The 14,815-nt window shown below is 37.0% G+C and overlaps 1 protein-coding gene across 2 annotated transcripts in view; it reads left to right on the top strand.

The window, feature by feature from the left end:
* Positions 1–14,815, top strand: part of Nbeal1 (neurobeachin like 1) — a 154,772-nt gene that overhangs the window by 80,265 nt on the left and 59,692 nt on the right. For both annotated transcript variants that reach the window (XM_040753510.1, XM_040753509.1), the window contains 8 exons: positions 745–904; positions 1,013–1,115; positions 3,075–3,231; positions 4,454–4,612; positions 6,094–6,253; positions 7,271–7,359; positions 10,430–10,969; positions 11,825–12,000. In XM_040753510.1, the coding sequence (XP_040609444.1) occupies positions 745–904; positions 1,013–1,115; positions 3,075–3,231; positions 4,454–4,612; positions 6,094–6,253; positions 7,271–7,359; positions 10,430–10,969; positions 11,825–12,000 (1,544 nt within the window). The remainder of the gene's footprint in view (positions 1–744; positions 905–1,012; positions 1,116–3,074; positions 3,232–4,453; positions 4,613–6,093; positions 6,254–7,270; positions 7,360–10,429; positions 10,970–11,824; positions 12,001–14,815) is intronic.

The following is a 14,815-nucleotide window of genomic DNA, read 5'->3' as shown; positions in this document are numbered from 1 at the left end:
CTTGATCTGTTTTAAAGGTTTCTGGAGATTTTCTTTTTTATTTTGTTTTATTTCTGTGTGCACTGGTGTCTGTGTGAGGTGTCAGAAGCCCTGGAACTGAAGTTACCGACAGTTGTGAGCTGCCTTGTGGGTGCTGGGAATTGAACCTGGGTCCTCTGGAAGAGCAGCCAGTGCTCTTAAGCTCTGAGCAGTCTCTCCAGCCCCTCTTCTGGAGAGTTTTCTTCTTCTTTTTTTTTTTTTTTTTTTTTTTTTTTTTTTGGTTTTTCCAAACAGGGTTTTTCTGTATTGTTTTGGAGCCTGTCCTGGAACTTGCTCTGTAGACCAGGCTGGCCTCGAACTCACAGAGATGTGCCTGCCTTCAGGTTAATCATCTGTTAGATCATGGATTCTGTAGCTAAACTGCCTGAGCTTAAAACTTGCTAGCTGAATTGTTTGGAGATGTAGTTTTATTCTCTGCCTTAGGTTCCCTGTCTGTAAGATACGAATGATGATAATTTCTTAGAGTGTCTGTAAAAATTTACAGTGATAAAGTGCTTTGATCATTAACAAGAAAAACTTTAAAAATATGACATTAGGAAATTATGATCCAGTGTTAAATCAAAAGTTTAATTAGCTAAGTTGCTTATATTTTGCACCATTTTTTAAAAATCTTATATTTTAAGGACATTCTGAATTATTTGAACTCATAGCTTCAAACTGTTATTTAAGTTGACCTTAATGAAACCCTTTTCTGTTAAATTATAGGTGCCAGGTACCCTAATGGATGTTAATGTATTGGTGGCAACTCAATTACTAATTGAGCAGGTATCATTAGAAAAAAACACACTGTTGCTTCAACAAATGTATCAATATTTACTCTTTGACTTCCGCATTTGGAACCGTGGAGATTTTCCTTTTCGAATTGGTAAGACTCAACTATCAGACAAAATATTATGTGGTTGTTTTGGAATATATGACCTTCTGTGTGACTTTATTTCAGTTATGTTATTTATAAGTGAACATTTTATTTTAGGCCATATACAGTATCTTTCAACTATCATTAAAGACAGCAGGAGAGTTTTCCGGAAGAAGTACGGTGTGCAGTTTCTTCTAGATACACTTAGGATTTATTATGGGTATGACATCTTTGTTCCTTCTCACTTTAAATTGGTTCTTTTCTGTCTGACACTTGACTGGAATGTGCAACTTGTTCCTTTCACCAGTGGTATCATGAAACGTAAGAGAAAGGAGGTTAAAATGATGAGAAATAGATTCACATTATTATGTTTGTATGTTGGCTTTATTAATTGTGTAGTGCTATTCAAATCATTCAGATTCTCTGTATTTAAGCTTTTTCAACTATAGAAAACAGACTAAAATTGTGGCTCTTCCCTGTGATGGTTTCAAAAATTAAATTAGTTATATGTAAAGCCACATACAATTGTGACTGATTCTTAGTATTATAATTTCAGAGTTGTATAATGAATATTATAATAATTTTTATCACTGAAACTCTTAAAATGTTCCTTAATGTAAAAGAAGCCAACTGGGCTACTCATTTGGTATTCTACTTTCCTAATAAATGTTATTTGTAAAGAATATAGTACAGCATTTTGTGTTAGAGGCAATAGAATCTTAAGTTCAAGGTCATTTTTGGTTATATAGCAAATTGTAGGCAACCTTAGCAAAGGTTAGACTCTATTTAAAAAGAAAAAATAGGAAATCAAAGCAAAGGTACCATGAATTCTAATAATTACATTAAAAGTGTGTATGTGTTTGTGCATGTCTGTGTTGTATGTAAAGGAGTATAGGTGTACATGCTGTGGATGACAGAGATCAACTTCTGGTGTTGTTCCCACCCCCCCTTCTTGATTTATTATATTTTTTGAGACAGGGTTTCTTTATGTGTCCCTGGCTGTTCTTGAACACACTACGTAGACTAGGCTGTCCTTGAACACCTGACTCTGTTGAATGCTGCTGGGGTTAAAGGTATGGACAACAAACTCAGATTCTAGTGTCCTTTTTCTTGGAGTTGAGGACCAAACTCAGGGCCTTGCACTTGCTAGGCAAACACTCTACTACTGAGCTAAATCCTTAACCCGTCTAGTATCCTCCTTAATTGCTCTTCATCTTCTTTTTTGAGACAGAGACTTCTTATTTAAACCTGGAACTCATCTATTTGCCTAGAATGGCTGTCCAATAAACGCCAAGAATCCTGTCTTTCTTTCCCCAGCAATGGATGCCACATTCAGCTTTTTACATGGATTCTGGGTATCTAAACTCAGGACCTTAGGCTTGCATAGCAAGAACTTTATTGAGTCAGTTTCCCAGGCCATTTTGGGGTATATTCTTCTGATATGAGTGCTTGTGCACATTTGTGTGTATATAGAATCCAGAGACTTAGGTGTCATTTCTCCTCAGATGCCATCCACCTTGGTTTTTGAGATAGGGATTCTTCCTGGCTTGTGGCTTACTATTTGGCTATGCTGGCTAGCACAAGCCCCAGGCTACCAGTTTCTACCCTCTTAGTTCTAAGATTGCAAGTGTGTGCTGTCATATCCAGCTTTTTCACATAGGTTCTGGATAATGCTCTCCGCCTCATGCTTGTGCAGCAAGCACTTTGTAGACTTTATGGCAAGCACCTAGAAAGGTTTTTGGTTGTTTTGTTTTTTCGAGACAGGGTGTCTCTGTATAGCTTTGGAGCTTATCTTGGCTGCATACCAGGCTAGCCTCGAACTCACAGAGACCCGCCTGCCTCTGTCTCCTGAGTGCTGGGACTAAAGGTGTGCACCACCAATGCCTGGCTTTATTTTTAATTTTTAAGTTACATCTGTTTCTGTATGTGAATGTGTGGGGTCGGGGTGTTGGTGGAGGGCATATGCCATGGCCCAGGTGAGGAGTTAGGACAGCTGTGAGACTTGTCTCCTTCCATCATGTGGGTCCCAGCATCAGAGTCAGGTGGTCAGGCTTGGTAACAAATGCCTTTATCCATTTCTTACTAGCCTTAATTTTTAACATTATGAATTCTTTTATACAAAGTTATCAAAGTATTTAAATTAGCATTTCAACTTTCATGCTTTTGTTTTCTCTTTCAGGCATGGTTGCACATGTAATGAGCTATCTCCGGATGATATTCGAACAATAAGGACTTCTTTGTATGGGTTAATTAAATATTTTCTTTGTAAAGGTGGAACTCATGAAGAAATACAAAGTATCATAGGTTACATAGCTGCTACTAATGAAGAAGAACAGGTATCATGCCTGAGATGAATTTTATTTTATTTTATTTTATTTTTTTGGTTTTTATGAGACAGGGTTTCTCTGTATTGTTTCAGAGGCTATCGGTCCAGCCCGGCCTCGAACTCACAGAGATCCACCTGCCTCTGCCTCCTGAGTACTGGGATTAAAGGCGTGCGCCACCACCGCCCGGCGAGATGAATTTTACTTTTAACTCTTAGTTTTGTCATCTTATGAACTTACTTACTTGGGGGCTGAAGAGATGGCTCAGTGGTTACACTGGCTGCTCATCCAGAGGTCCCAGCAACCACATGGTGGCTCACAACCATCTGTAATGGGATCTGATTCTCTCTTTGTAAAATTCTGTTGGATACTGTTAAATATTACACAGTTAAAGAAGTACATTGTAATGTTTATCTGGAAAGTAGTTGCTGTGACATTGTACCAGAGAAGAGCTATTGTAAAGAGGGAGGGTTTCCTTTGACTTATGATTTATGAGTTTTTCATCCTATTGTCATTTGCCCTTCTTTCTTCTGAGCCATGAAAAGAGACAGAGCATTTTCTAGGAGAACATAGTAGAGCAGATCTCCTTTTTGGCAGTCAAGAGACAGAAGGGAGCTGGATAGGAAGGGACCAGTGGCAAAAGATTGCTTCCAACAGCAAATCGCATTTATTATTTACTATCGATTCTCTTACCCTATTGACTTATTAGTCATTCGTCCATTGATTGAGTCAGTGTCCATATGATCTGATCACTTCAGTAGTGCCTCCAGTAGCAACTACACAAACTTTCAGCACATGCACCTTTGAGAAAGACACTTCATATCCAAGTATTACACAGCTGTTGTATCTGGTAGTTCTTGAGTTTTGCTTTGATAATCTTCTTGGTGTCATCAGTTTAAGAACTAACCTATATACATACAATAGTATTAAGCAGTACAGGTATAATATAGAATTATTCTTTTAACATAGTGAAATCCACATAACAACATAACTATGACACAAGAATATGATTGTAGCCGGGCGGTGGTGGCGCATGCCTTTAATCCCAGCACTCGGGAGGCAGAGGCAAGTGGATCTCTGTGAGTTCGAGGCCGGGCTGGACCGACAGCCTCCAAAACAATACAGAGAAACCCTGTCTCATAAGTTAAATAACTATTTTGAGACATACACCCTTTTGCTGCCTGTGTACATAAGTGATTTGGTTTTTTTGTGTTGTGTTGTTTAACTTGAAAAGCTCTTTGGAATTTTGGATATACTCTTCAGTCTCCTACGAACCAGCCCAACTAGAGGTCAGCTTTTCTTACTGATGTTTGAGCCAGGAAATGCCGACATACTATATGCCTTGCTGTTAAATCAGAAGTACTCTGACAAACTAAGAGAAATCATTTTTAAGGTACAAAAATTTGGTATGGATCTTTATATGTTGGGGATGTTTGTGAGCATATGAATTTACTTGCAGTATATATATTCTGTGACTAAATTACTTTTTCATACTACTTAAGTTTAGTTTGTTATATATTTTTCATGTTGTTTATGTATTTTAAAAACTATACTATAGACTTGGAATATAATTAAGTAGTAGAATGATGGCTTGGTATGTTCTGGTTTTATGTTCCTCCCCAAATCTACATCTAAAAGGTGGTGGGGGGCCTAAACAAGCAAGACCATCAAAATAGCAAGCAAAAATTAATATAATCAGACAAATCGTCTCAGTGGAATATCCACTTGGTCATATTTTCCTTAATATAAAGCCTCTGAGTTCTTCCTTGACATACAGTAAATCTGTATGGTACATGAGAACATTTTAACAGTTAATAATAGCAGCACTTCCATGGTGCGCACTGTATGTCAAGCATTTGGCACTCTTCAGGTAGGAGTTTCCTTAGTCCTTACCACAGTTTTACAAGATGGATGCTTTTATTACTCCTGTATTACAGTAATAAAATTGAAGCCGATAGACTAATGACTTTGTAAAAACACACAGAGTATATTATATTTGCTATCCAAACTGTAAAGACTCTGGACCCCTGTCTGAAACCACTCATTTGAGCTTTTTGTTAACTAAAAATAGAAGATCCAGGGATACTTCTACCAGCTTTTTTTTCTTAGTTAAATTCTCCTTGATGTTGTACTTGATTGTCTGATGACATTTGTTTTTGCATTGTTATTAGAGTTATGTTATTAAACATCCTTTTAAGGGTTAATGTTTTGATTGCCTGTGTTTGAAATCACTAAGCTTTAGAAAACAAAGATGAAGAAAATGATCTAAAGTGGTTTTGTCTTTTAGGGTTGCTTATGGTTGGTTACCAGTGAGGCTATTCTTGGAAGCATCTGCCCTCATTCATAGAGAGGAAATACTATTTCTTCTAAAAATACTTCTTAGTAACTGTATACGATATTCGGATAGAATTAGCCTTTTATAGTTTATAAGAAAATAACCTCTTGAATAACACCGGGAAATAATGGTGCTATAAGTTCAGTTCCTACTCCATTTTTAGATGTAGATTATTTGGGTTGCTTCACAAATGTTTTCTGTTGTTGAAAATTGGTTACTGTTTATGTAAATGAGTTAAGACTGTCTTAGACTGGGTGTGGTGACACACACCTTCAATCCCAGCATTGGAAGATAGGACAGCGTGGTCTCTACATACATAGTGAATTCCAGGCTAGTCCTGGCAAACAGGGCAAACCTTGTCTTAGTACAAAAACAAAAAATTAATAATAATGATAGTAATATATCTTGGCACATACATGTGTTCTTCATATCTGCTAACTGTATACACTACTCATGTTGAAACTGAGTTTTAAATGTACTTACCCAATACAGATACATTTCTCTGTATTGAAAATAACTGTGTTACTTTTTGTGACCAGGTCATGGAACAAATGTTGAAATGCACCAATGTTTATGAACGTAGTAAACAACGCATCCGTCTTAGAGAAGTTGGCTATTCAGGAATGGGACTCCTCCTTAATGAAGCTCCAGTTAACACGTCTCTCATTAAAAACCTTGTCAATCAAATCATTAATGCAGGTATGACTCAGATTAGTACCATCGATGTCTTTAAGAAATTGGTTTTTCTCTGTAGGATTTCTTAAAAACCTCCTCTTTCAGGTTACTTTTAAAATTACTTATTTTATTTTGCAGGGTATTCCTTAGATAATATATTCCTGTAGTTGTTTTTTGACTTCCCAGGACATAGTTTTAAAGTAAATGTTTACTAACTGAATAAGTAGCCAAGTTAATGATTGGTTTCCTGAATAAGAAAAGAGCATTAAAGAAAATATGTATAAAAGGATCTTAAAATTTTAAAGGCATGCCTTTAATCCCAGCACTCAGGAGGCAGAGGCAGGTGAATCTCTGTGAGTTCGAGGTCAGGCTGGTCTGACAGCCTCCAAAAAAATACAGAGAAACCCTGTCTCGTAAAAAAAAAAAAATTTAAAGGTGTTGATGTTTTTTATTTTTTGGGTGGGTGGTGGAGGTTTTTGAGGCAGGGTTTTTCTGTGAAGCTATGGAGCCTGTCCTGGAACTAACTCCTGTAGACCAGGCTGGTCTCGAACACACAGAGATCCTCCTGCCTCAGCCTCCCAAGTACTGGGATTAAAGATGTGCACCACCACCACCCAGCCCAGTATTTACTTTCTTAAAGGTAAAATGGAAACTAGTTTGAGGCATATTTTCTTTCTAATTTTTTTTTTTTTTTGTAGTGGGATTTATGTCAGATGCCTGCTTGGGTCTGAAAATGAGACTATTTATCTTGAGTGGGTTATAAGTAGTTTATCAAGTCTCGTTGATAATCCAAAATATGTATGAAAAATATATCATAATACTGTATCCCTGTGGTGTAGACAATATACTCAGGCAATCAAAGAAAGAGAAGTCATTTAGGCTCAATTTGAGTATTATCACTCTGAAGTTTTGGGGTAAAGTTTGAACATAGCTGTAGTTCTTGCTGGAAAGTTAATAATTACTTAAGCATTTATACAAGTAATACTGTTCTTTCTTTGGATATTCATGAAACTTAAAATTTTAACTTTTTTTAAATCATAGATCCTGTTATTAATTTCAAAGATCTGTTATCTGTAGTACATATCTCTCACCGAACACATGTGAATGTCAGAGTGGCCCTCTGTAGAAAGGTTAGTAAACTTTTAGGATTTATTTTTACAATAATGTCATCTTACTGTGACTATATTTTTTTATTGAGTAGTTTGTGACAGATACAAGTTTTATGTTTGGTTGTTGCATAATAGAAAATTTTTATAAGTAGCTTAAACTGGACATGGTGGTACATACATTTTGTCACATCACATGGAAGGCTCAGGCAAAAGGATCATATGCTGGAAGCTACCTGTATAGTACAAGATTGCCTCAAATTAAATAAATACACACATATATCAATAAATAATAAAATTTTCCTCTTAGAGAAGTATTGACTTTATGTAATTATAAGAAATCAGTATGTAATCTTTTGTTTTGTTTTTCTGAGACAGAATTTCTTTGTGTAGCCCTGGCTGTCCTGGAATTCCCTATGTAGACCAGGTTGGCCTTAAACTCAGAGATCCTCCTGCCTCTGCCTCCTGAATGCTGGGGTTAAAGGTATGAACCACCACTGCCTGGTTCCAGTATTTCATGAGTTAGCTTTACTTATTCTTCTGTAAATTCCTTTCCACAGTCAAAATTTTATTACCAGAAAATACCTCTATTAGAACCCTCAATGCTTGTACCCTTCCTTTTTCCCTCTCCTGATCATCTTCTCCCATCCTCCTCCCTTTCTTTGTAGTAAGCACTTCACCCCAAGTGCCTTTTAAATTTTTTCACTTTTGAGACACAGTCTTCTTAAGTTCCTCAGACTCATCTTGTGACCGTCTGCTTCAGTTTCCCTGGTGGCTGCTTGTACTCAGGCACCCGCCATTGCATCTGTGTCTGGTCCTGGCCATTCCTAATGAATATACCATATTCAAAGGTCTGGCTTTCTAAGATTATTTTTAAATTTTCATTGCATTTTGTTTTGTGTGTACATGCTTGTGTGTGTTTAAGGGTGAGTATGTCTATGCTCCAGTGAGACAGTGGAGATTAGAGGACAACTTGGGACGTTGGTTCTCCTCTTCAATTGTGTGGATCCCAGGGATGAAACCCATGTCTTCAGGCCTGGCATCAAGTACCTTTTTCCAGCAGAGCCATCTTCCTGACCTCTTGTGCCTAACCTTTCTGCATTGTGACATGATGTTGTTGGCTGGAATATAAAATGAAATTTAAAAAGTAACTAAATATAAAAATAATGAAATTCCAGGAAATCTACTCCTAACATATACCTAATGGAAGTGTGTGTGTGTGTGTGTGTGTGTGTGTGTGTGTGTGTGTGACAGATATGTGCAAAATACTTACAGAAACATTATTTAAAAGTATCTGTAACACTTTCTGTTCTTACCAGTAATGGATGAAAATTCCTATTTTTTCTTATATCACTAGCATTTGGCTTTATCATTCTTTTTAATTTTAGCCATTCTGGAGTATAAAGTATTATTTCAGTACACATTTACCTTATTAATAATAAAGTTGACTGTGTTCATGCTTTACTGATTATATGGATATTAACTTAATAAATCACTGATGTCATTTTGTGCTTACTTAAAAATATATGTAGATCATTCATAAATATCCTCATATGCATGCAGCTTATGAACCTCATGTTGGATATACCCTTAATAGTTTCTGCATCTCTTCAGCTTTGTGGAAATAGTTTCCCATAATTTGTTTATAAAAGTCCCTGTGATTTTTTTTATTTTTTTATTACTTTAATTTTAAATAGCTTGCTTCACATGTCAATCCCAGTTCCCTCTCCCTCCCCTCCTCCTGCACCCCCACACCATCCTCCTCAGCTTCCCACCCTACCCCCACTTCCTTCCACATAGGGGATATCCAGAGTCTGTCATTTTGCTCAGGGCAAGGTCCAGGCATTCCCCTAAGAGTCCTTGCTTAAGATCATTCCTCTTTGTGTTATGGACACATGAAATCCATTTGTATGCCAGGGATAAACACTGATCTACTGTCCAGGGCCCCATAGGTAGCCCAGGCCTCTTCACTGACTCTCACAGTCAGGGGGTCTGGATCAGTCCCATGCTGGCCTCACAGAAGTCAGTCTGGGGTCCAAGAGCTCTCCCTTGTTCAGATCAGCTGTCTCTACTGGTTTCACCAGCCCATTCTTTGCCCTCTCATTGCTCCTCTCTCTCTCTCTCTGTGTCACTGGGTTCCATGGGTTCATTTCAGTGTTTAGCTGTGGGTGTTTGCCTCTGCTTCCATCAGTCACTGGATGAAGGTTCTAGGATGGCATATAAGGTAGTCGTCAAGTTTATTATCAGGAATGGGCATTTAAAGTAGTCTCTCCACTATTGCTTAGCTTGCCAGTTGGTGTCATCCTTTTAGATCCCCAGAGGTTTCATTGGTGCCAGATCTCTCTTCAAACCTATGATGCCCCACTAAAATATGTGCTCTTTTTTTTTTTTTTTTTTGGTTTTATGAGACAGGGTTTCTCTGTATTGTTTTAGAGTCTGTCGGACCAGCCCGGCCTCGAACTCAAAGAGATCCACTTTCCTCTGCCTCCCGAGTGCTGGGATTAAAGGCGTGCTCTTTAACACATATTTTAGTACGCCTTTATTCTGTGTAAGAGTAATACAAAGTAAGTAGAACCACAATATCTAATAGCTTCAAATATTTTATAATCTAGTAAGAACATAATCCTGGACTGACAAGATGGATCCGTGGATAACAGTACTTGCACAAGCATGAAGAACTTAATTCAAATCTCCACACCCATGTAAACAGTTGTGTGTGGTTATGTGTGGCTGCAACTCCAGCGGTTTTTTTTTTTTTGAGCTATAGATATAAGGTAGCCAAGGCTTGTTGGCCATTACCCTACCTCCAAGTTCAGCCAGAGGTCTTGCTTCAAGGGCATGAGGTGCAGAATAATATAACAAAACACTCCATATCCTTCTCTGGCCTTCATGTATAAGCATGTGCATCTGCACATGGACATTCACATACACCACACACAGAGAATGTAATTTGAAAGTGTAACCTTTTATTGTTTCTCATTAAATTACTTTGTTATTAAAATAATTGGAAAGAGACCTTTTCATAAAAAATTGTATGCCTTTTGAATGATTTTGTATTCTTTTTTGTAATTTTTGTTTTGTGTTCTCTTTGCAGATATTACAGATTTTGCAGTCCCAGCCAGATGCAGCATACCAGATATCACAACAAGTGGGTTGGCAAGACACTTTTGTTAAACTTTTCTTAAAAGAAAACTTTGAAAATGTAAATTTTCTTCATAAACATGGAAAGGCTGGTTCAGTAAAAGAAAATAAAAATGTGTCAGCAGAAAAGCTAGATGATGAAAAAATGACATTAGCTGATGTTTCTTCAGATCATTGGAGTTTGGAAGATAGTCAGTCCTTGAACTCAAGCACACCATTATTTCAAGAAGATAGCTCTGAAGGAGAATTCTGTTTCAAGTCAGAGAATCAAGAAGAATTCTGGCATAGTAACACTTCCCATCTGAGTTTAGATCTCAGTGTAACTGACTCATGTGAGCTGAGTGAGAGTGGGAGTCAGATGCCGGACAGTTCACCTAGCACACCGTCACCAGTAGAGTCTACTAAGTCGTTTTCTATGCGGTCTGACAAAGAAAGAAGTAGCACAAATGAAGTGGACTTTATTGATGACTTCTCTTTCCTTGAAAGCCAAGAGGTAAATTTGCCTATCGTTCCAAAATGAGTTTTAATATCCTAGTTATATATGTCTCGTCCTTTGCAGTATGTGAGGTGTTACTAATATTTTCTGTTCATATTCTAAGTCTCATGATTAAAATTTAAAAGGGTGATTGTCACTAATCACTTGTAAATATCTTGCTTTTTTGTTTTCTTTTGTTGTGTGTGTGTTTGTATGTATATGTATGATAATTGGGATGAGCATGTTGGCTCACACATGTTATTTTACTTTGTGTGTATGAATATTTTGCATGTATGTATGTATGTGTACCATATATGTCCCTGATGCCTGCCTGTTGAGGTCACAAATGGGCATTGGGTGTCTTGGAACCCTTTATGAATGATTGTGAGGCATCATTTGGGTTCTGGGAATTGAACCTGGGTCCTTTCGAAGAGCAGTAAGTGCTCTTAACCACTGAGCCATCTCTCCAGCTCCTCATACTGTTTTGAGAACAAAGCCTGCATCTTACACATCTTGTGTCTTCAGTCAATAAAGACATGTTTAAAAAGTGGCAGGAGAGATGATTCGGCAGTTAAGAGCACTTGCTGCTCTTCCAGAGGACCAGAGTTCTATTTCCAGAACCTTCATCAGGCAGCTCACAACTGGATGGAACTCTAGCTCCAGGGGATCTGACAGCTTTCCTTCCTTGGGCACCTGCTCTCATGTGCACATACCCACATGCAGATCTATATACCTACGCATAGTTAAAAATAATAAAGCAACTTTTAAGATGTTAAAAATATCTTATATAAATAATAAGTATATGTAGATACTTTGGTGTTATGCTTTCTAATATTTCCTAACTTTAATAATTTAGTATTAATGTTTTTATAGGGATGTGAAGAAGAGCTTCTTCAGTTGCTTACAAATATTTTGAATTTTGTCATGTGTAAAGGACTAGAAAAGTGTGATGAAGACACTTGGATTGAACGAGGACAAGTGTTTTCAGCATTAACTAAACCAGGAATATCAAGTGAGCTACTTCGACCATCAGATGAAGTAAAACTAACGTAAGCATTCGATTAGTGTTCTTTTTCAGTCCCCACCCCAACTGAGAGGAAGTATAAAATTAAATACTAAGCATTTAATTCAGTATATAGTAGAGGTAGAGAGGGGAAAGAAACTGTCTAGTTTATTTTCTCCCTAGGATTTACCATTCTAGTAGAATGTAGAAAGAAATATAAAACAAATTCCAGTGTCAGGAGATTTAAATGTATTTGAAGTTAAGTGATTTAAAGAGTGGTACATATGGATCATATGACTGTTCTATTTTTAGTTTTTGAGAAACCTCCATATTGCTTTTCCTATTTGCAGTAGAAGTTTACATTCTCATCAGCAGTTTGGGAAGCTTCCTCTTTCCCTATATCCTCATCACCACTTCTTGTCATTTGTTCTCTTGATAGTCATTCTTCTTCCTCTAGGGTGTGATTGAATCTAAAAGTCATTTTACTTTGTGTCTCCCTGATGTTTAAGGATAACGAACACTTTTTTTAGCAATTACTGATTTTATTCTTTTGAGAACTGTCAGTTCCTTATTAAATCATTTGATTGGATAGTTTTTGGGGGATGGGTTTAATATTTATAGTTCTTTATAGATTTGAGATGCTAATCCTGTGATGTCTAGTTGGCAAGGATTTTTGTTTGTTTCATTACATAGGCTTTCTCTTCACTGTGGCGATTTTTCCTTTTGCTTTTCAGAAGCTTTATAATGTCATGTTCTTCCATTTGTCAATTCTTGGCATTATTTCTTGTGCTGTTGGAGTCTCTATAGGAAGTTCTTACCTATATCTTGTATATTCCTGTAGGGATTTTCAAACTATCAGATCTTAAATTAAGGTCTTTAACCCATTTAAAATAGATTTTTATGCAACATATTAGATGTGAATCTACATAATTTTATTCTTCAATATTCCAAAATCTAGCCGGGTGGTGGTGGCGCACGCCTTTAATCCCAGCACTCGGGAGGTATAGGCAGGCGGATCTCTGTGAGTTCGAGGCCGGGCTGGACCGACAGCCTCCAAAACAATACAGAGAAACCCTGTCTCATAAAAACCAAAAAAAAAAAAAAAAAGCCAAAATCTAATTTCCGTAGCACTATTTGATAAAGATACTCTCAAAAATGTTTTATATTTTTTTTGTCAAAAATAATGTGACTCTAGCGGTGTACCTTTATTTCCTAATCCTTTATGCTATTGTTTTACAAGTCTGTGCTCATAACATGATCTTTGAGTCTATCACTCTATAATATATGCAAGATATGGTGTGATACCATGTTGTTCTTTGTGCTTTGGCTGTTTGAGGTCTTTTGTGCTGTTAGAATTTGTGCTATATGAATTTTAGGGCTTTTTCCCCCCTAGGTATATGAAGGTTGTCATGAGATTTTGATGGGGATGACATTGAATCTGTAGGTAATTTAGCCATTGTCACAGTATTAATTCTTCTGATTCATGAGTGCAGGAGGTCTTTCCATTTTCTAGTGTTGTATTTGATTTTATTAGTGTTTTAAGGTTTCTGTTGTAGAAGTCATTTACTTCCTTTGTTAGGGTTGTTTGTAGGCTTGTTCTAAGTGAGATGAGGTTCTCCCCCATCCTACTCAGCCCTGCTTTCTTTCTCTAAAGTTAGTTATGTGTAATGATGATTTTGTACATTGTTACTTTGTGAAAAGTATTTAGTAGAGCTGGCTAGTGGAAGTCTTAAATCGGGGTCCCCCACCCCACCCCCACTGCGGAGGCAGAGGCAGGAGGATCTCTGTAAGATTGAGGCTTGCCTGGTCTACAGATCCAGTTTCAGGACAGGCTTCAGGGATACACAGAGAAACCCTGTTTTGGAAAACAAAAATAAAACAAAACAAAAAAGTATTTTATAGTTTTAAAGGTCTATGCTGGTAGATATGTACTTTGCAAATAGGTAGATTATTTGACTTCCTAATTGCTGGATCCCTTTGCTTTGTTCTAAGAAAGATTTATGGCACTATATTGAATTACAGCAGATAATAGGCACTTTATTTTAGAAGAAATGCTTTCATTTCTCCCAACCCCTGCCACTTAGTTTAATGTGAGCATTTTGTCTGTTTTGTAGTCTTCAAGTTAAGGATTTTTAGGTATTTTACCATGAAGGAGTGTTGAACTTTTTTGAGAGCCTTTTCTACATCTAATGATAATGTGACTTCTCTTCTTATGTCTGTTAATGTACTGTGTTATACTTTCTGATTTGTGTTTGTTGACCCATCCGTGCACCCTAGAATAAAACCTACTTAGTTTATGATCTTTTCAAAGTCTTTTTGAAGTTGGTCTGCAAAGAAAATTTTTTTACTATCTTTGTGTTGTATTTATTAAATAAATTTTTTGTTATTATATGTCTTGGTTATTTTTCCATTGCTGTGACAAAATACTATGACAAAACAACTTATAAAAGGAAGTTTTTAATTTGTGGCTAATAGTTCCAGAAGGTTAGAGTCTATGACCATCATAGTGGAGAGCATGACAGGCAGGCATGGAACTGGAGCAGTTGCTGGGAGTTTACATCTTGATCTCCAAGTAGGAGATAGAGCTAACTAGGAGTCTGCATCTGGTAACACAATTTTCAACATGGCTTCACCTCCTAATCCTTCCTAAACAGTTGAACTAACCGGGATCAAGTATTCAAACATATGAGGCTGTAGAGGCCATTCTCATTCAAATCACCACATTGTGTCTGTATCTGTTTTTGGTATCTGGGTAATTGGGGGCTTCACAGAACAAGTCTGATAATGTTCCTTGCCTTACTGTTTCATGGAACAGTTTAAGGAATGTGCTGGATAGTTTTTGTCAACACTATCTACACTCA

Source organism: Mesocricetus auratus, unplaced genomic scaffold, assembly GCF_017639785.1.
Source record: "Mesocricetus auratus isolate SY011 unplaced genomic scaffold, BCM_Maur_2.0 Super-Scaffold_100010, whole genome shotgun sequence".
Classification (NCBI taxonomy): domain Eukaryota; kingdom Metazoa; phylum Chordata; class Mammalia; order Rodentia; family Cricetidae; genus Mesocricetus; species Mesocricetus auratus.
The sequence above is the reverse complement of the archived record's forward strand: the minus strand, read 5'-3'. Positions and strand labels throughout refer to the sequence as shown.